At 37.8% G+C, this 21,984-nt stretch overlaps 1 protein-coding gene across 1 annotated transcript in view; it reads right to left on the reverse strand.

Moving 5' to 3' along the window:
* The window catches only part of pde4d (phosphodiesterase 4D), a 220,575-nt gene that overhangs the window by 189,823 nt on the left and 8,768 nt on the right, over positions 1-21,984 (reverse strand). The window contains exon 2 of the mRNA XM_023343271.1: positions 8,931-9,030. Coding sequence (XP_023199039.1) covers positions 8,931-8,975 — 45 coding nt within the window. The 5' untranslated portion in view covers positions 8,976-9,030. The remainder of the gene's footprint in view (positions 1-8,930; positions 9,031-21,984) is intronic.

Raw genomic sequence — 21,984 nt, forward strand, 5'->3', positions numbered from 1 at the left:
TCTCTCCTCTTGTCCCGCCCCCCAGTCAATCAGATTTCAGGAGAATAGCAATCACCCAATAGCAAACGTATACACAGCACTCTTGTCTGTCACTCCTCGTGTTGAACTCTACTTTTCATATAAACTATACCGTATGGTTCGTTCTTAAAGTAACAGAACACCACATTTTAACAACACATATTAAGTCTTTTACGTCTGTTTAAGTTCTTTTTAATGAACTCATACTCATTTCACCTCCCACCATAAGACTTGGGAATTATATCTTACTTTAAGATATTAATTTACATACAGTAAATTTGTTAACCTTGTCATTTTTAAAACAACAATAACACACACATTTCTGGGAACCCAGAGGGTTACACCCTCCCCGGGTTAAATGTCTGGATGTCCCCATCAGACAACTCTATGTGTTAAAAGAGTTTACAAACCCTCCTAGCTGGGAACCCAACAGGTTACATATCTATCTATCTATCTATCTATCTATCTATCTATCTATCTATCTATCTATCTATCTATCTATCTATCTATCTATCTATCTATCTATCTATCTATCTATCTATCTATCTATCTATCTATCTATCGGTTCAAACCTTTTCTTTAAGCTCACCTGTATAATCCTCTTTCAAACATTTCCTTGAGCCTGTTATGAGTCTGCTGGTACTATCATATCAAGTTCCCTCTGTATTTTTAGCCTCATCCTACCATATACATATATAAAGCCATAATATTTTACCAACTTCTTCTTCTTAAGTAAGTCTCCTGCAGATCCTTCGTCAATTTGTAGACAGCATTTGAATGTTCATGCATATTCTGATTTTGATGTGGTTCTTTGTGCACATGTATATGCTCCCATCAAGGTTGCAGAACATCAAGGCTCACAGCATGGTAGCTCTGCAATGTATGTTTCAAAGGCAAAGCAAAACCGTGGACACCACAGCAGAAAACTCTCCTCTTTTTTTTTCTTACGCTGGTGTTATTTGGGGAAAATGTGACATGAGAAATAATGGCAGGAAATGTGTGACATTCCAGGCTGGGGATTTGATGTCTTTTATAAGAGTCATGCGGTCAGTGTGTTATCAATCCCTGAATGTGAAATAAAATACTCTATGCATCCTCATTACAGAAGAACAATCAGAAAAAACGGTAGCTGGGAAAATTTTCAAATTTCAGTTAAAAGAAACAAAAATATGCAATATGCATAACGATTTAAGTGTATTTCAGAATGAACAAACAGTGCTGGCTAGAGAAGTGAGTTGTTGCACCTTCTGCAGCTGTTGTAGAATATTCTCTGCTTTCAGAGGCCAAATCTGTACCGACTGGTATAAAATAAACAATGAGTATGCACAAGAGTGAACAAATTTAATAAAATCACAATTATTGTCAGTTCTTTTTCCCACCTCCTTAGAGCAACAGGTCACCTCTTACTTGTTTCCTGTTTGAAAAAGTTGGCTGGAGAAAGATACAGGGAAATCCCAGAAGAAAGCCAGTTAGAAATTACATACGACCTCAGAAAAGACATGATCTGCAAACATAAAGCCAGTGAGGGCTTAGAACAAAGCATGTTCATGTGTTAGAATGGGGCAGTCAAAATCCAGGTCTACTGAGAATCCATGGCAACCTATGAAAAACTATGCTCAGATATTTTTATTCCAATTTCATTGAATTTGAACTATTTCTCCAAAGGAGAATGGGCAAAGCCAGTAGCCTCTACATTGGCAGCCCAGACTGACATATATGCAGCCATAATGGCAACAAAAGGTGGTTTAACAAAGCATTTACTCATGAGGAGTTTTTATTTATTAAAAAAAACATAAAAAAATTCAAAAGATTGTTCCAATTCATAATTACACTCTTATTTGTCTTGATGTATCGCATAAAATTGTAATACATTAATAAATAGCTTAATAAACAAGGTACTGTGTGTGGAATAGTGAAACCAGCAGTGACAGTACAACTCTTTGGGTAATGTTTTGCCTGGACTCAAAGGAACGTGCTATTCACTAGGAGGTTACAGTGACATGAACCACCTACATAAAAAAATGACAGTGTTCCTTCCTAAAGGATAATGTGGCCTTCAACATGACAAAAATAGTTTGAGAATGCTCTGGGGATCAAATCAACCGAGGCACGTGGGAGTAAAAGAAGCTGCTACTGAATGCACCACCAAATGAAACAAATCTGGGAAGAGAATAAGAAGCCACAATAATAACTACCAAAATTATTTGTACGCTAAAATTTAACCACTACTGCAAGATAAGAGCATCACTAAACGGACTTCCCCCCAAAATACTATATTGCTCAAAGAGTGTGAAGCAATTCCTGACTTTCGCCTCCTAATCCTAAACAAAGCACAAAGTAAAGCTAGTGGTGAAATGAGCTTCTATTTGATTGGGAGATTATGGGATGATTTTTCTTCCAAGTTCTGCCCTCTGAATAGCGGTAACATAATCTGCAGTGTAAACACGCTGAAGACAAAAAAGAGTCATTGGCGGTGTGTTTTCCTGGAGGGATTTCCCCTGTCTTGCTATTACAAAGCTGTGTAATATTACAAGGCAAGAATCAGGGGTCACTCATCAGTCCGATCATGGTAAATGGCAGGGACATGACCTAGAGTTTTCTGCAGCTTCAGGCATTACTGTGTGTTGCTTGATGCATAACAAAATAAAAATGAGATAAAATGCCTGCAAACATTAGGGAGAGGATAATCTTAGCATCAGAAGCAGACGGGAGGGGGAAAAAAAGAAAAGAAAATTAGCCTGATTTCTTGGCTGAAGCTATTAAACTAGACAAAGTACATTTTCTTTTATTTCATCATCTGGGCAGAAGGTCATTATCACTGTGCTGTAATGTGGAAACTTCAAGATGTATAGCTGAGCCTGGTAGCAGTTTTAATAAAGGTGTTATAAAGACAAACAATTAGAACCTGCTCTGCTTCAACAGAAGGAAAAGCCAGAAAGATGCCACTTCCTGAAGTAAATAGAGGTAAAACTTCACTCTAAGAGTTCAACAAACATCTTTGCATCCTCACAAACGACCTTTGCAGGCAATTGTTTAAGCATCACTCTTCATTCATCAACCTCCGGTCGCGGAACGAGCACACCGCCAAACATCTCATGCAAGATTAATCACGCTTTAAACACAGTCAACAGGCAGTGAAATGAGAACGGTTAGTGGGCAATAATGTTTCTCCACACACGGTGTAAATTAGAAGATTAAATACAAATCAGACTCCGCGTAACCCTTTACTTATCCGAGTCGAGAATTAAGCAACATTTATGTGCAGGCTCAACACAGAAAACTGCGTGAAGACCACACTGATAAAAAAAATATATTTATTTGGCCCAGAGAGATTTTTGAGTGCCTGAGGACATCCCCATTGGTTGGTGATGCAAATCCAATTACATGTTTTGAAATTGCTGCAGATTGCTCCACTGACTCATGAATAAGCACGCGGATAAGCAGAGGCTGAAAAGCAATTGACAATGTTTTCTGTAGCCCCCACAAATGAGCGGTAAGTAGACGGTTCTTATCGACAGTATCATGTCACTGACCTGTTCTGTGTATTGTGCAGTAAAACTTTTGAGAAAGATTTGTGGCAATGCTCAGGGATCACAAAACTATTAAACCAAATAAACTGTCCCAAATAAATACTTCATCAACCATTTTTTAAAATTAATTTTCTTCATTAGACCAGGCCTGTTCCGTTGAAAACATTTGCAAACAGGACTTAGACAAGGCAGTTCAATTCTGATGCTCACAAAAATAACAGTTAGTAGTAAATTACATGAAAAACAATTTTGAAACACCTACTTACAGTTAGCCCAGTCTCCAGAATTTTCACCAGATATTTAAATTCTTGCAATAAACTTGAAGAAGAACTAGCAATTCCCTGGACTCTGACGCCAAGATCATTCACAAACAAACCATTTGATTGTAAAAAAAAAAAAAAAAAAAAAAAGATTCTGTAAGTAGTTAAATTAAAATCAAATGATCAAGTGTGTCAACAGGTTTAAAGCTGTTTTGCTTCTTTCACATTTCATCATGCTCATAAAACTGCACTTTAAAACAACTTTTTTTAACAATATAAGAAATTTCTTTACATTTTAGCGCGTTACAGAAAGCAGAAGACATTCACTCTAGTATATTGTTGTCTATTTTCTTCATTTTGTTTTCTCCAGCTGTTCTTTTACTGCTCACCCTCAGCGTCTTCTCCCCTTTTCATATAACGCTTCTCTCTGCTGAACTGCCCAATCTAATTTCGTTGCTCTTTCATTAAATATCTTGTCATCCACTTCCCATCTCCTCTTCCTGCCAGCCCTCACCTGCACGTGTTGTTTGGCAACTGGCTTTATCGTTAATTAATATGATTTTAAGTCAAGACGGATCAAAATCTCCCGTCTCCCTGCTCTTACCAAGCACATTCACCTGCTGTCTTACTGTCATTTTTCCTCATTTCCCTCTGTTGACTTGCCTTTTTCCACGCCATTCACCTGATCCACCAAGCAAAACACTTGGTCTGAACGCTTCCCTGCCAGGCTCTAATTGGTGATCAAGATGTGCACAGGAAAGGAGACAGAGGAGCCTTTTGCCCATTTCTGTTCCCTCATCACATTCACGGGGCCACAGTCACATCTGCGTAACCATGGCAATGCTGATAAGGTGACTCATGACTATTCATCAATGGCACCGCCTGATTGGACAGCCCCCGGGAGCCTTGGGAAGCGTATTCATCAGCGCAGCCTGTGTCCCCGCTCCACCTTAATGTGCCCCTTGGAACGGTGAGGAAGCCTCTCTGCTGCTTTCTGTTTGTTTTTCACACTCACCTCTTGTCTTAATCGCTTCCTCTAGCTTTCCTCCCGTCTCTCTAATTAGCTGTCCCACCCATTCTCTCCCACCGGTGGGAGGTCAAGTCTCATAGCTGCAACCCAATGACCTGCACTGCCTCACGCCGATGAGGTCACCAATCACATCCACGTCTGACATGAGCTATTACTTTCTTGGCTAATTTAATCATTCATCATCCTTGCTATTTCACAGCACAAATGAATGGTAAATTTCAGAGATATTCAATAACTATTCCCCAGGACACTGTCTTTCAGAACATTCTCTTCTAAAGCCCCTTCTGAGACATCAAATGTGAATCATCAAACAATTTTCGCTCCATTGGTGCTGTTTTATTCCATTTTAAAGGTCATTTGCTCTTGTCTCCAACAGTTTTTGCAGCAACCTTTTCTGTTTGTACAGTCTGCTCTGTTCTGCCAATAGGAGTATCTATTTTTGTCTTAGCAAACTGGCATGAATCAGTTTGAGCAATTCTTAGAGGCAAAGATGCCATTTGATTTTTTTTTTCCAAACAGCTGACCTTTGGCTTTCCTTTCTGGGAGTAGATTTGGAGAAATTATAGTCATCCATGTTTTTGAAGTTTATCTGACTACATTTTCAGTCCGATGTTTACATGCAATGCAAAAAGGCAGACAGGTTTAATTTTTTTTTGTGGAATTCTTATTATTCAACTGAAATAGGAAAAAAAATACACACACAGGTTGAAAATATCTATACACCACCACTTACATTTAATTTATACTTAGATCCTATTGTATCAGCACCAGGTTTTGATACAGGCTTGTTCACAATTCTTGGAAGTCTTGGTATGTGCTTTTTTTTTTAGATTGGTTAGGTTTCCTGAAGTAGAACAAGGTTTCACAGATTTACAATTCAGTTCAAGTCAAGGTGTAGAAAATGTAATCCAGAAAGCTTGATATAAAGATCCTTCATCCACTCCAAAACTATGTTTTATGTTTATTTTGGATCCTTGGCAACCTATATCTGGGTTTCATCTCTATTACTAAGTTGCAGTCACTGATGGAAAAAAAGTTAGGATCTTCAAAAACAACCTGTGTCCTGGCTTGATGCAGCCTCGCTTCATAGTGTGAGCGGAAGCAGCAACACACTGGTGGACCTACTGCCTTCACACTATACTGCCCCCTTGTGGCGTACTCCACAACCGCATTCACCTCAGGATCAACCAAATGGATATTAATAACAAGTACTTGTTAGAATATTTTTCCCTTATGACTGAAATGCTCCTAATAAAGTGTAAATAAACTATCCTCAGTATAAATGTGGCTGCAAAATTTGTGTGCGTCAAATTAGCAGATAGCTGATTTGGAAGGAAATCAGCTATTGGTGAGATTATTAACCTACAGTAGATACCAAGCCAGCTGTCATGCATGGTGGTGGAAGCATCATGCTTTGGAGTTGTTCTTTTGTTTTTTTTTTTCGTAAGAACACATTATATAAATTACTTGAAATTATTATTATTAAGACAAAACTACAGTATAACCAAATATTTCAACTCCATATCAAATCAAAGGCCAGGCAAAATTTGCTTGGGTTCTAAAGGAGGACATTAAAACAAAACACACATCTCACACACCAGACATGTAGGACCACTGTGGTTAAGTGTGTAATTCTCTTGCACTTAGAAGGTTGTGAGTTCAATTCCACCTCCATGTCACATGTTACTGGGAGGAGGTGTAAAGGCACTTATGCCCAAGTAATTTTGGAATGAAGTTTCTAGTATGGCTCTGTGTTTGTGAGAAACTAGGTGGGGCTGGAAAATGTCAAAACACCAACTGCCCAGCATGGTGGTGGCAACATCATGCTGTGGGGCTGTTTTACTCCCAGTGGAATAATGAAGACAGCAACTTGTCTCCAAATTATTCTACCTCACCTCAGATCATCATGCAGGTTGAATTTGAGGCAGAATGATGTGTTTCAGCAGAACCATGATCCCAAACACACATCTGAACTGGTTTAAGAATGGAGAAAGAAGGCTAATACACTCAATTCCTTTCTCAAAAATTACCAAAATTGTATTTTTCTTCCACCTTGAAAAGGCACAGTTCAAATAATCTATTTAAAAGCCGAAATCAATATTAATGCTGATAAGGAGTGGATGTTAACTTTACACTGGCACTGTCTTCACATATTATTTCAATACATCCTTAAATAAACTACAGATAGTGTGATAATATGTTAATGTCCCTCTACACACAGAAGATTGAACAGAAACGCTCAATTTAAAGGCTGTTTTATATATACATGTTAAAATATGAAACAAGTGTCAAACAGCAGCAGATCTGTTGAAAGACATTTTAATAAACATCTTTAAATATCTTTATCTTATTTGGTCAGACAAATAAGATACAGATCTGCCTTTATCTTATTGTCCTTCTCTCTGAAATCGTCTCATGCAGTAGACCTACATTTGGACTTGAACTAAAGGTCAGGAGGATGACTGGATATCTTATTTATGTCTGTTAGATTAATCCTGACAGAGGCTGCTGCTGCTGTATCTGATCAACATCCTTCTACTCCTATCTGTGTTGTTTTTGTGAGGATTTGCTGGGAACCTGCCTCGTCCATCCAGATGGATAGAGGTGGGTGATGGACAGCTTGCACACAACTCTGACAACATCGTGCGAGAGACGGTGCAGTGAAGCTGTTGTGGGGGATGGGAGGACGTGATGAAGAGAATGAAAATACCAGCTTTGCACTTCTGTTAAATATTTGCAATTTTGAGCTATACATTTTTCCACTTGGTAGAATCTTACCAACTGAAAAGACAAATACGTGACAGATGAAATCACTCTAATTATTATGTTCTGTATGTTTTAGTCAAACAAACATTCCATTGAATTGTATATACTTGAAATATTTATGTCTCTTCAGCAATAAAGACTTTAATCATTACAGTTTGCAGCTCTACTTATGTTTCAAAGTAGAAGTAGCTCAATAATAGCCTTTGTTCACTGCAGCAGCACAGGAAAATTATTACAGCTAGGATAATTACTTTTATATACACTGTGGTATTGTGCATTAAAATATGTTAGTTTGTTTTTTATCACTGGTGAAGCCAGCTCCATCAGGAACTCCTGATTCCACAAAAACAATTTTTCTGCAATTCACAACCTTGGAAGTGAAACACTTGAATAAATATTCAGGTAAGGTTTTACACAAAATAGATTTAATTATTGCTTCTCCTATTTGAATACAACACTCACTTATTATGAGGAAACAAGGAAAAATCTCTAATCATATTGTTTGTGGACTACTAATTCTTCAAAAGAGAGTATGAATTTTCTGGAAAAAAAATGTCAAGGTGGCCATCAACATATAAAAAATCCAGACAAATCAGACGGTTTATTTGCTTGAGTAGGCACAAGGCCTTAAGATAAAAGGAAAATATATTTTGAAAAATATTTAATCATAATACTGTTGTTTATAGTTGATATCGATGATGACCACTATGGACTAATATACTGCATTGAGCTACTCCTACTGATGAAGATTTTCTGATATTTAAATACAAATGACCACAATTAACCTTTTATCTTTATCTTAGACATCAGAAATTAGGACAGATGAATAAAAAAATGAGACTTTGCTATTTAGAGAAATCAACAATTTTATGTGAAGCGTAAAATAGGGCTATCGTGGCATAATAGAGTGTATGTTCATATATAAGGTTTGTACCAGATACAAGCGCAACTATATCACCCAGCAGAGAAATTTGTGAATATCATGTGGAACATTGTTTTGGAAAATAGAAAATAAACAATTCACTCAACATATAAATTGAGCATCAGTATTCAGGGATGTTCATGTAAAATATTCAAGTAAAAGACCTTTCGGCTAAATGGCAGAGTCAAACTATCGACTCTGAAAAGCATGCTCAGAATTTCAATCTTCCTGCTACGACATGCATCACAGCTATTGGGTTTCAATGCAATCTCACCGTACCACTTTAGATGTTAACTGTGGCCCTTAATGGGTTACTCTAAAACTAATAAATCCCAAAAGCATAACTGAAATCTGATCTATCCTGAAGCATATTTTGAAAACTATAAAAACTGGTGTTAGCTTACACTTTCCCGCTGGCTGTCGTCCCCGGACCGGTCATCCTTTTGCATGTTGAGGGGCCACCTCTGGCAGGCCTGTGTCCCTCACAGTCACCTAGAGAGGGACCTAGCAAAGAGCAAACACAAGAAACTGTATACAGATGCAACACTTTAAAACCAGAAAAAAATATTCTACAAATTAGTGAGCAATTCACACGCTGTCTACATATCTATTGGCACCCCTGGTAAAGATGTGTAAGGAGCCTTTAATTTAATGCAGAAATATAATTTATCATGGAACATTTCTAGAGAAAGCCAACCTTTCATCTGAGCACATTTATTTACTAGAGGAGAACTTCACAAGTTAAGAAAAAGAGGTTTTAGACCAAATCCCCAGTGGCTCATTTATTGACTTTCCTGCTGGGTGTAATTTGTCCCCAGTATGATGCCTCACTCATACAGAAAGAGAGATCTTTGATTATTCCTTTTTGCACAGTCACTTTAACTCAGGGGTCCCAAACTCCAGTCGTTGAGAGGATGGGTCTCCTGCAAAGTTTTGATGTTACGTCTGCTTCAGCACAAATGCATCAGTAAGTAGCTCGTTAGCAGAACTCTGTGGAGGTTTACTGCGTGCTGAGGAGCTAATTCAGCCATTTGATTCAGGTGTGTTGGACTGGGGATCTGTATCCAAGATCCCTGCTACTAAAAGTTGCAGGGTGGCCCCTGAGTCCCAGCTGGGATGAGTTGTCCTCTCTGCAGCTCACCCCACTGATTTTCTACATGGTTTATGCCGAGGGAATGAAATGGCCATAAAAGAACCGGTCATCCCCAACAATGACGCACCATTGTTGGGGTGATTTGAATCAGTGTCCTTCAGAAAATACCAGTTTTCTATGTAAATTACATCTTATTTAAATACTCACTTATATTCATACTTATAAGAGTATGAATAAAGGATGGAAGGGCCCTTATATTCCAGATAAACATAAAGACAGGGCTTTCTAATTTAAAGTTCATGCAAACTTGACTCAATTAAGAAATATAAGGAATGAACTAAAAAAAATACTTGAGTTATTTTTTATTTTAAAAGGATTCTAAGGGCAACAACTAACACTGCAGGTGATTATTATTATTTTTGTAAATGAATATTTCTGTATTTTTTGTTGTGGATCCTCCCCACCTTCCCTTTTGCAAATTTCCTCGTTTCGTGGATTTTCTGTGTAATGTAACTCCAAATTATTCTCTGATGTTTTTCCTCAATCATTCTAAAAACAATGCAGCTTGGAATGGCAACATACCTAGGTGCAGTATTACTTGACATGCCATTAGCTGGCATTTGTAAAACTGACAATCCAGGAGTGCCATTCATTTTCTTAATCGGTCAAGGAAAATAATACATTTTAAACATGAACATTTATTGTTTCCTCACTTTGCGTCCTTTTCAGGAAGTTAGTGCGTGTTTAACAGATTGAGGATTCTTCCTTCTCTCAGGGGCTTTTAGGTAGAGGAATATAAACGCTTTGATCTCCCAGACAACCAGATAGGTGTGTGTACATGTGTATGTGTGTCATTGTGATGAATGGCCATCATAAAGCGTGTGGGGGCGTGTGTGTGTGTGTGTGTGTGTGTGTGTGTGTGTGTGTGTGTGTGTGTGTGTGTGTGTGTGTGTGTGTGTGTGTGTGTGTGTGTGTGTGTGTGTGTGTGTGTGTGTTGGTAACAAAGGAGACATGCTGGGATCTGCTGGCCTATTAGAATGCATTAGAGTGTAAAAGGTAAAGGTCAGTGAATTATCAGCCAGAGTTACACAAGCGTCTTCTGTTTACCTGGCCTAATAACCCAGAGCCTAAACCTGCCCCATGTCTGTCTTCTTTATCTGCTGTCCACATACACACACACACGCACATGCACTTAGCCAAGGCCAGCGGTGTTGAAATGCATCTGCAACTCCATTTACTGAGCGGAAGGTGTTGTGATCCTGCAAAAGCTTCAAAGAAAAGAAATATTCAATTCCAATTTATGCTCTGTAAATAACAAAATCTGAGCAGAAACTTTGGGAACAGTGCCTGTAACAACTTTTGTCCAACCAATACGTCTGTGGTGGTTGTGGAAACAAAACGTTTTGTCCTGCAGCCACATTCAGAATCTTTCACATTCATATTATCTTGGCACGCAATGACTTTATTATGCTTGGTCCATACATGGCAACATATGTAAGTATGTCTCTGGCAATTACAACCAGCAGATCAGAGACAACAACAGGCCAAAGTTTCTCTGTTCCTGCTGAGAAAAAAAAAAGTTTCCCCACATCACTATGCTGCCACCACCATGCTTCGACATGTGTAAGGTGTGTTCAAGGTGATGTCTAGTGTTAGCTTCCTGTTATAGATGCGGCTTTCCATGTCAGTCATGATGTGTCACTTTTCTTCCCCTGACCAGAGCATCTTCTCCCATTTATTTACTGTGGTCCTTAGATTACTTGTGGCAAACTTTGAAAGCAATGTAAATGTTTCTTATAGCAATTGTTTCGTTCTCAACATTTCCAGAGAGGAGGCATTCAAAAGGCACCCAATTAACATTTCGCTTGCTTTTGTCTGTATTGGTTAATCACTGCAGCTCTGCCAGAGTTAGCTTGTGATTTTGGCTGCTCTCTGATTAATTTATCTCCTTGCCTGGCCAGTCAGCTTTGGTGAATGAGAGAGTCTCGGTAGGTTTGCAGTTGTACCAGATTTTCTCCACAGGCAATAACATCAGAAGGCAGCTGGTTGCGTTCGATTTTTTTTTCCATTTATCTTTCATTTATCTTTTTTTCATTAATTGATTGATAAAAAAAAGTAATGTTTTAATTCAGTCTCCATCTGTGTTGACTGAATTACGATACAACTGCCAGATGTTGGTAGATTTGTCGTGCTTTGCAGATTCTGCTCAGTTGCTCTTTTTGTTGGCCTATAGGAGCTGAAAAACCAGCCAAATATTTTAGATGTGTTCATTCTGAAAAAAACGAAAAGCCTTTCATCAGCTGGAACTGCTTTTCTCTGCTAGCACTTGGCAAATAAAGGTCTGGCCATGGCATGAATTGGAAGAAAGCTGTTAAAGATGAATGAAATAAATTCTCCTAATTTTCATTGGTATTCGAAGAACATCAACCTTGAAAGCACAAGGCTAATTTAGCACAAATGGAATCAACAGCAGCTATGAGTCTGAAAGTGTACAGAGGAGGGAAAGTGGAAAGCATTACACTCCTCATCTTAGTCAGCCGCCATTATTCACTGTCCTAGACGTGTCACTGAAAACTGCACTCAGGAGAAGAAAAAAGCGATTCCAGTACCTACATTTTCTTACAGCGTTTTTGATTTTGATATTTAGAAGACACAAAGCATTTGGTAGCTGTGTGTGAGCAGCGGTGTACGGGAGTGCATGTGTGTGTGTGTGTGTGTGTGTGTGTGTGTGTGTGTGTGTGTGTGTGTGTGTGTGTGTGTGTGTGTGTGTGTGTGTGTGTGTGTGTGTGTGTGTGTGCGTGTGTGTGTGCGTGTGTGTGTGCGTGTGTGTGTGTGTGTGTGAAGTAGATCATCACAGGAACCACAGGAGTCGAACCACAGGAGGCTGATTTCGGTCTGAGCTCACAGACTTCAATCCTGGTCAGAATCACTGACATTGCTGGAAGTGTAATCACAGCAGTTAGAGTACCGACAGAGAAAGAAAATGCTAATTCTATTGTTTTGTGTTGTGCTGTTTTGCTTAGAAATGAAAAAAAAAACATCTTTGTGCTTTTAAAATTAAAAATATCTTTATCCCTGTAAGAAGACAAAAGATATATAATAGTCATGCATAGGGAGTTTCAAATGGCAGACATAAACTAATAAATTATCTTTTTAATAAAATCAAACTAATTTGCAAAGTACCGAAGGCAAGGCCATCTTGTAAAGTTTGTAATTTTCTGCCTTGCTGCTGAAATGTGTTATACAAATAAACTTGATTGACTGATTGATCTTCTGAAAGGATAACCACAAATAACTGTAAGATTTCTAATAGTGGAAAAACAAAGTTGTCCCTAAAGCTACCCAACAATTACTAGAGATTTTTTGGTAAAAAAAAAAAATATTGTTATGAAAAAAACTGCCAAAGATATATGAAAAAACATTCATTTAGATGACATGAAGAATACACATCCATCAATGACATCTCTTCCTTATCCCCTGCTTTTCTCCTTTATCATCTCATATAGTATATAGTTTTTACTATGAAGTCTGATCTTGTAAGTGTACTGTTCAAAAAGCAACAATATTGCTTGTTTAGCTTATAAAGTTTCTTAAAAATAAGTTAAGTTGATATTATGCTAGACAATGTGTCCATATTCCAATATGTAACCATTAACAATGCATTTAAAATGCATTTAATTTGCCAGAATGTGTCAGCGGTTAAGGGCAGGTGGACCTTTTCTTCTCCCATCAGAGGAAAAATGAAAACTGCCCTCCATAAATGTGATTTCGTCCTCTGTCCCTTTGATACGATGGGGTTTTCAATTAACTTCCTGACATTTTTTGGAGAGTGATGAGAGTTTATCCTATTTGATCACATTAAAGGTGAGGGAGGAAAAGGGAGCTGAGCTATGGCTTCTCCTCATCCAGCAGCAGAAGGTCGCGGCTGCTCTAAATTTCCGCTGCCGTTTGAAACGTCTTCTTTCTCTTGTTGAGAACTCACAGCTGCTTATTGAATAATCGGTCAAAAGTATCTCAGCCTTTTATTGTGCCCATTCAATCCAATGAGATGAGCCGGCCTCCATGGCTGTGTTGAAGCAGCCCGTCACTTTTATTCCGTTTGGCAGAACAGTGCATGCCACATTAATGAATAACAGTACCTCTGTTTAATTGATCAAACTAATTATTTGGTGACAAGCCACAGGAAGATTGTACATTACAGACATCAATATTCAAACTAGGATGTCGAATTGGGGAAACATATCTTTTAAAGCTGCCGCAAAGTTCCATCTAAGATTTTATCCAATTAGAATAAATTACAGTTCATTACATGCTACATCACAGTGTTTTAGTAAAGAGGCAGTGACACTTATCTGAGAACTCCCCCACGTACCTTCCAATTATCAGTCTGGTTGACTGAAGTGGAATTCTTTCACCTTGTGGAGATCATTCAAAACACAAATCATCAGCCTCTCTGATTCAGACTGACTTTATTTTAGTCACTGATTGCAGCTTTAGGGCTGCTGCTGAACCAAGTCTAAAGTAAGCTGGGGACTGACCTGGATTATTAACAAACAGTAAAGGAGCCGGTGTTCATGAACAGACATCAGTCTCAACTACCACTGACTCAAAGCGGGAACTGAAACTAAGCAGTGGCTCCTCCAGGTGATGCTGCAAAATTTGAAATGCAATGAAGTGGGAAGAGGCTATTTTTACCCATCATTGAACATTCAAAAAATTGGAAATCAACGTGGATTCACAGAAATATCAGGTTACTTGAAAGAGGCTCAACTTTCTGTTGCGATATTAAAAACTTGGTGATTAATAGGCTTCCCAAGAAGATAACGATTCCAAGCACACGTCTAAGTCTCCCAGGGTGTGCGAGAAAAAGATCCTGGAGCGTTCTAGTTTGGTCTTCTGTCTCCAGGTTCAAACCAAATTGAAAATGTTTGGTAGTTTCGATACGGAGACCATCAAGCATCACTGAGGTTGAGTATTCAAGTGTGAAAAATTAGTAAAGTTTCCAATCAAGAGGTCTAAGATTCTTCTAAGCACTTATTAAAAAAGAATTATCATAGCTTTCAAAAGAAAGTGAAGTGACATGAAAAGCTGTACTATTGGATAAAATGTTTTGTCTTTGTCTGGAAACTATTGCAAAACATGGTTAGCTTGTTTTGGCATGTGTGTTAGCACAAAGAGAAATATGTTACACAGATCTGAACACGAGGAAATAAAGGGAATTCTGTGGAAGATGAATTCTCTGACTCCAGGTCTGTGTTTGAAATAAATCTGTTGCCTTTGATGTTTGATGCTCACTGTTTGCACCGTGTGTGTTTGCTAGGATGAAGGAATTCATATTGTTAAACTGTGTTAGAGCAAGATACAATGCTGTACGTAGCATTACCGGGATCCTGGAGCAACGTTTTCTGCCATGTCCAAAAAAAATTTAAAAAATAAATCAATTTAGATGATGATCAGATTATATTTGCTACAGTTTTAAATGGGGATGCTGAACAACTTTTTACCTATGATAACTTCTCCTCCTACGTCATTATAATGCATAAAAATGTGATTATGAAATAATCTGATTATTTATCATTATCATGTTATTCAAGTCAAAATAGGTTTTCTCTGCTACACTATAATTAAAAAGCATGTAACATAAACAAATATAACTTTATTTTAAAATGCAATTGAAACCATAACAACTGCATGTGTTTTACAAAGTCAGAACTGGGGTTTCCATGTGAACATGTGAAGGGATTTAGAGATTTAACAGCAGCAGTGGATTCACCCCCTTTCAGTAAACTGGCAATAAAAGCTGCCCTCACAAACATAGTTATTACAGTTATGACAGAAAAAAAAATTGCTAACGAACTTTGGAGGGTTTTTTTCTACAGCATGTGCACCACCAGTATGACTGAACCAGCCCTGGGTGAATTCTAGATGTTTTTGGACCCCCAGGCAAAAAGAGGCCCACACAGCCACAACCTTTACTTATAACTCTTGCTGACCCTGCCTACCATTAACTTCCACAGAGATACATTTTTAGCATCAAGCGACGGTTGGAGTTTGACTTTTCATGTACAAAGACCATTTCTTCTTCTGCCCACTTCTGAATGAAGTGGGCAGAAGTGAAAAAAGTGAAATTGCCAATAATTAACTTTCATTCTCGAAATAATAAGCTGGTTTAATTTCAAAATAATGTGTTTTTCTGACCTTCCAAACTGCTGCAGTGCTGTTTTGCTTATGCAAAAGTCTGAGTCAAGCCAGCCAGCTGCACAACCCTAGGAACACATTATGCATGTGGAATATTACTGCTATCATTTCATACACTCTCCATTTCAGAAAATTACAAAGGTCAGTACTTCAAAAATATATAGATTCACTGCTTTGCAATAACAAAAGTTTGCTGCTGCGTAGATTGGCAAACTGAGCACGACTGCAAAACACCCACTTTTTATTTATTATTTTCTTTGCTCCTCTGAGCATTTTGTTGGTGGGAACAAGCTTTAAACCATTTCACCGCAAGCCAAGCAGGGATGATAATAAAATAACATTTGCTTAAAAATGTAAATTAGCTCTCACACCTCAAGCTCCTTGAAAATAATGGTCTTATATTCAGCTCATTGTCTACCAGACCCAAGGGTGAGTTCATTGTTTTCTTTTTGTGTGTGAAATCGGTGCCATCGGGAGTGGAGTATTTTTGAAAACAGTCTGAAAATCAATAGCAAAGCAATAGAAAATCTCAGTGCTTTTATTTATGCAATAGATAAAAAAAATTGATTTGATCACTTGTCACAAAAAAGGGCATAATTATTATTTATTAATAAACACTAACCAGAGACAATGGATGTTCAACAGTTTCAGAACAACAATCTTTTACTGCATTGGCAAAAGAAAGTAATAAAATATGAGGATAAACACATGGGATTTTAGTTCTTTCACGTGATGTGATATAATCCACATACACAGAGTCTATTAAAATGTATCGGTAGTGATTATGTTTTAGATATAAGATGCAGAAAAATCCATAATTTGTACACTTAAAATTTGCACACACCGTGGCACCTGTAGGAATTCCACAAAAACCAGTGGACGCCTTCCACATAACCGACTGGTTGTTTAGAAAGCATAACAAATATTAAAAAAAAAACTTTTCTGTCCTACCATCACAAACATAAAATGGAATAAAATGGAAACTCCTAAGAGATTTTAACAGGAATTCTGTGCTTTGCTGAGTTGAAAGGATTTTTGAACTTCCAACAGTGTTATGTCCAGTGGGCTACAAAACGATGACCATGTGGTAAAGCACCTTATGCTCATTGTTATGTATGTCAGAAGTCGATCCTGTGGGATTGCATCTGTTCTGAACTGTCTGAAAACCTTATTAAAGCAAAAAACACAAAGTACAATTTTGATAAAATTGTGATGGATAATGACAGAAAATTGAAAATGGTTAATACTAACATGTCCTTCTACAGAGCTACATAGAGCTACATTAAAAGTTTACTGAATACAAAGTTAACCTTTTTACATGGCTATCTCAGTCATGAGACCTAAATCCCGAAGATAACTTTGAAGATCAGTCGAATAGAGGAGCAAAGAAAAGATCCTAGGACTCTGGGTAATCTAGAAAGACTGTGCAAAGAAGAATGGTCAAATATAACACTGACTTAAATAAGTCCTTTATTATTACTAAATTAACGTTTGCATTTCACCTTGCTGCCTTAATTCAGAGTTTTATTTTTCAGTTACCTGACTCTTCTCTCAAGACCTTCATTCATAACGGTCTGCACTTTTCTCTCTCTCTTTTTTTTTTTTTTTTTAGAAATTTCACAGAATATGATTTAAAATGTCCTATTTATTTTTATTGTAAAGGGTATAGCAGATTGCTTTGACTAATCCAAGAGGTCTGCTAGTGCTTGTTTACCATTTGCTCTGCTGCCCCCATGTGGTTGAAATAAACAACGTACCCTAAATGATGTTGCAAGAGTGGATTCATAGCAGACATTCTAAGTGGGGCCAAACAAAGCAGACTGACAGTCCTACTGATCAATTCTATGACAGAAATTCTAAACTACGGGATATAAAATTTGATGTATATCTCAAATATTAGATTTGTATTTATTAGTCTGCAGATATTCTGTTTCCGTTTTTGACACAAATCACATTGTGCAGACAAACATTTAAATGAATCCGATTGAAATTGTAACAGTTTGTAAATAGTCCATACTAATTTTTAACATTCTCCGTTGATACATTTTACGGAGGAAATTGCTGCTTTGTTTTATACCTCCACCAGAGGGCTCTAGAGAGCCACAGTTGTTTGGGTGTTTAACAACTCACAATAAATCATTGTTACATTTTCTAGCCTCCAGTTTCATAGTACAGTGAAATCATTGCGCAGGTACTGTTTTAAATTTACCTTTTGTTTTCTCACATTTATTCAAAAAGTTGCAATCATCCATCCCAAACCGAAGCACTCTTGCACAAGGCATTGTCGGCTCACTCTGACACACATGGCACCTTGGCTTAATGACTTCACCGACCCGAGGCATCAGTGAAGCCCCGCAGAGCTGCTGATGAGTCACTCCTGACCATACAGCCCAGCAGAAAACAGCAGGCACATGGTGCGAGCTAAATCTTGGCCTGCATCTCTCTCATCATGTTGTGATTCAATATTCACAATGATGAATGACTGAACACTGCAGTTCTGCCCAACATCAAGGTCACAGAGTCTGGTTAGGTCCTCATACATACTCATCTGAAGAGAGAGTAGAAGACAAATACTCACATAATAAAGCACTGCCATATGTTTGGAAAATCATAGCTTTTTGCATTTATGTAAAAGTTTTACATTAAAAAAATGTGTGCCTCGTCCTCCGCCTCCGATAAAAAGCTTGCATTAGAGTGTTTTATGTGTAATATAATCCACAACACAGTTGCATTCACTGTGAGGCTAATTGTAGAGTCATGCACACCTGCAGGTAAAGGGGAAAAAGCCCCACACCGTGTCCAAGCACATTTATAAACTCTCGCCCAAAGCCTGACATGCTTTTTCCTTTAGTACAATAACTTCAGATCCTGTGAATGTCTGCTGTGTCAGTGTTACACAGTTTGTTCTTGTGTTTCCTTGTTTATCAGGGAGACTTTCTTCCTGAGATTTCCTTTGTGTTTGAAGTTCTGCAGATTAGACTGTTACATTGTCATCTATTAATTTAAAATATCATACCTTAGTGAACTGAAAGGAAAATAAGACATGCTGTCACAACCTATTTTACAAATAATATTGACAATGTTGCTGTTTACTTGCATTTAGCCCCTTTTACACTTTATCCAGGGCAATCACTGGTCTGACAGATCAAGAAAAACGTGGCAAAGTGTGAATCTGGATTAGTTTATGAAACAATTTCCCCAGCGTTAGAATGTCTGCCGTGTTTAACCCACAATGTGAAAATTGAAAAAGCTATCAAGACGAGTGTCATGTTTGTTTTTCATTTGAACCCAAATGCTGTCAGCACTGAAGTTGAGAGGTGAAATAAAGAGTTTTAACAGGAAGTGGAAGCTGCATGAGTGTGACACAGACGGTACCAGAAGAACCCAGGAAAGAACAAAGAGAACTGGTGAGAATATACTGAGGCAGAGGTGGAAAAGAGAAAGGAACCAGATGAGCTAATCAGAAGAGATGTGGGACGGTTACGACAGAATGAGAGCAGGGAAATTGAGGAAAAGAGACTAATTACTAGAGAGGGAGCTGAACTAAGACTCAAACTACAAACCAAGAAGAAAAGATAAAGATCAAACCACAGAGATGATTGAAGACAACTAAATACAAATGCACAAAGAACAGAACACAAAAACAAACAAAGAAACTGAATCCAAAGAAATAAACGTATATGGCAAACCATCCTAACAATAATGAGAACAGGATAATGAACTATGTATGGCAAGACATATTGGACATAAATAAACCACAAGGAAATTATCAAAAAGAACAATAACAAAAGAAAGCCGAAACCCAAACACCACAGAACAATAACAAAAACATTTGGCCTGAATCAAAGAAGAAAGTCACTGATTAAATTAAATGATACAACAGTCCCACTGGCAGTTTGCCCAAAGCAGCACAGAGGACACAGCAAGCCTGTGGAGGAAGGTGCTCTTGTCATAGCAGAGCAAAGCTAAATATTTTAGACAATATGCAAAACTTTAAGTGTGAAGGAAAACTAACAAAGCAGTCTGAACACACCATAACAAATGGAGGCATCAGCACCATGCTGGAGGGAGGATTTTCTTTCAGGAGGAAAAGGGAAACGAGTCGATAGGAAGTTGGACTGAGCTAAAAACAAGGCAAACCTTGAGGAAAACCGGTTACAGGCTGCAAGAATAGATTTGAGACTGGGTTTACCTTTCAGCAAGACAAGAGCTCCAAACATATAGCCAGATAATGGCCCAGTCAAAGTCCAGATCCAAATCTTACCAATAATCAGCACTTGAAAATATCATGAAAAATGTTTGGTAAAATCTTGAGTCTAGGAGGGTACAAATGACCCACTTTACAGATTTTATTTGTAAAAGAATTTGGAAAAATGTAAGACATTTGTGTGATACTGTAGGGTTTAAGAGCTTCTGCTTTTGCTGCTGGTGGTTTCTTTGTCTCCTGTTGTCAAGTTTTGTGTTTGTTTCAAATTTGTGATTTGTGTCATTCCTGCTTTCATCACTTGTGTGACTATTGTTTGTTTCAAGTAGAACTTCATTTTCAGTTTATCAACCTCCCTCTTGCCTCTGGTGTCTTGAATGTGACTTCATGCCCTCTAGAGCCAAGAGTAAAGAAGTCCAAAGAGAAACAATAAATGTCCATGCGTACTTTTGCAGTTGCAATTGTTGAAAATTGATTTTCTGCTCTGTCACCAGAGAAAATATACAGTACACATGAAACCTTGCTGCTTTCAGGTGATTTATTATCTCAGACTCCCCTTCGTATTACGTAAGGAAGAGCCGGGCCCTGAGGCTTAGGTTGGCTTAGGATTAAACGAGAAGAGATGTGAACCTGATTAAACCTCCGTAATCTTATTTTTATAGAAACATTTCTAGTGGCAAAAACGCAAAGCGGTTCTGACTACCAAAGTGATATGAACAGATTGGGGAGTATGGAGAGCATAGTTCAAGTGTGTGGTCTAGAGCAGTGGTTCTCAAATGGGGGTACGCGTACCCCTGGGGGTACTTGGAGGTACTGCAGGGGGTACGTGAAGCTTTTCAAAATATCTTTAAAAAATCAGTAGGCTCCTCATATTAAGTCTTGGGAAAAATGATTTTGTAAAAAGTTCGATAAAATATAAATGTGTGTTCATACACTGAATTTTATATTCAGTATTTACAGGGTATTTACAGCACTGTACCTCTTTTTTATTCCAAAAATGTTTTGCCCGTGTCAGGGGGTACTTGACTAAAATTATATTTTTAAGGGGGTACATCACTGAAAAAAGTTTGAGAACCAGAGGAGCGAGAAACATGTTTCCCACCAGATAATATAATCTATTATTATTCCTTTGTTTTCTATCACTCAAAATTCAAAACTCGTATAGATTTAAAAAAAAAAAAAAGCCCACTGTAATAGCCTGGTATCATTTAATAATCCATCTTGAATCTCTCTTAAACTACATTTTATTCATAACAATTTGTAAGGCCAACCTATAAAAACACACTGATCCACATAGTCGAAGTCAGCATGGTGCGATGCTTCAAATTCACTTTTGGTTTTCCTGAGGCTATTGAGCCAACATCCCTTGGTGATCACATCGAATTAGAACCTGGGATTTTACTGGACACTTTTACAGCCACTGTATAAAGAAAAAGTAGGTGAGAGTGGGTAAGCAATACAGTAAAAAAAATTTCATATTGCTATTTTCTTTTGCACTAAGAATCAAAATCATCTTCATATTTTACTATTAGTTGACAGCATAAATATTGTGACAGGTGGTGAACAAGTTGCCTTTACCAAAGCATGTCGTACTGGATAGTAAGAATAATCATTTTTAAAGAGCTTGCCCAAAGCAAAGAAACTAAGTGGTTCCTCAAGAACCAACCCAACCAACCAATTTCTCACTCAGAATCCAGATGTCAAAATTTGCTGTCATGTTAATAAACGATATGCCTACAAACAAACAGCCTTGTCTTCAGAAGTAAATTACTGCTATTTACTTATAAAATGGTGTGCATTGAAAAATTTGAGGGTCAAGTAAAGTCCAATCTGTGAGTAAATCAATGAAGTCATTGGCTTGAGATTCGACTTGTGCTAACGTTAAATGAGGAGTTTCCTTTTATAACCAGAATAACATCCCTGATTCATGGTTTAATATTTTGAGGAACAAAACTTGAGCAAT

This window comes from Xiphophorus maculatus, chromosome 12, assembly GCF_002775205.1.
Source record: "Xiphophorus maculatus strain JP 163 A chromosome 12, X_maculatus-5.0-male, whole genome shotgun sequence".
Classification (NCBI taxonomy): domain Eukaryota; kingdom Metazoa; phylum Chordata; class Actinopteri; order Cyprinodontiformes; family Poeciliidae; genus Xiphophorus; species Xiphophorus maculatus.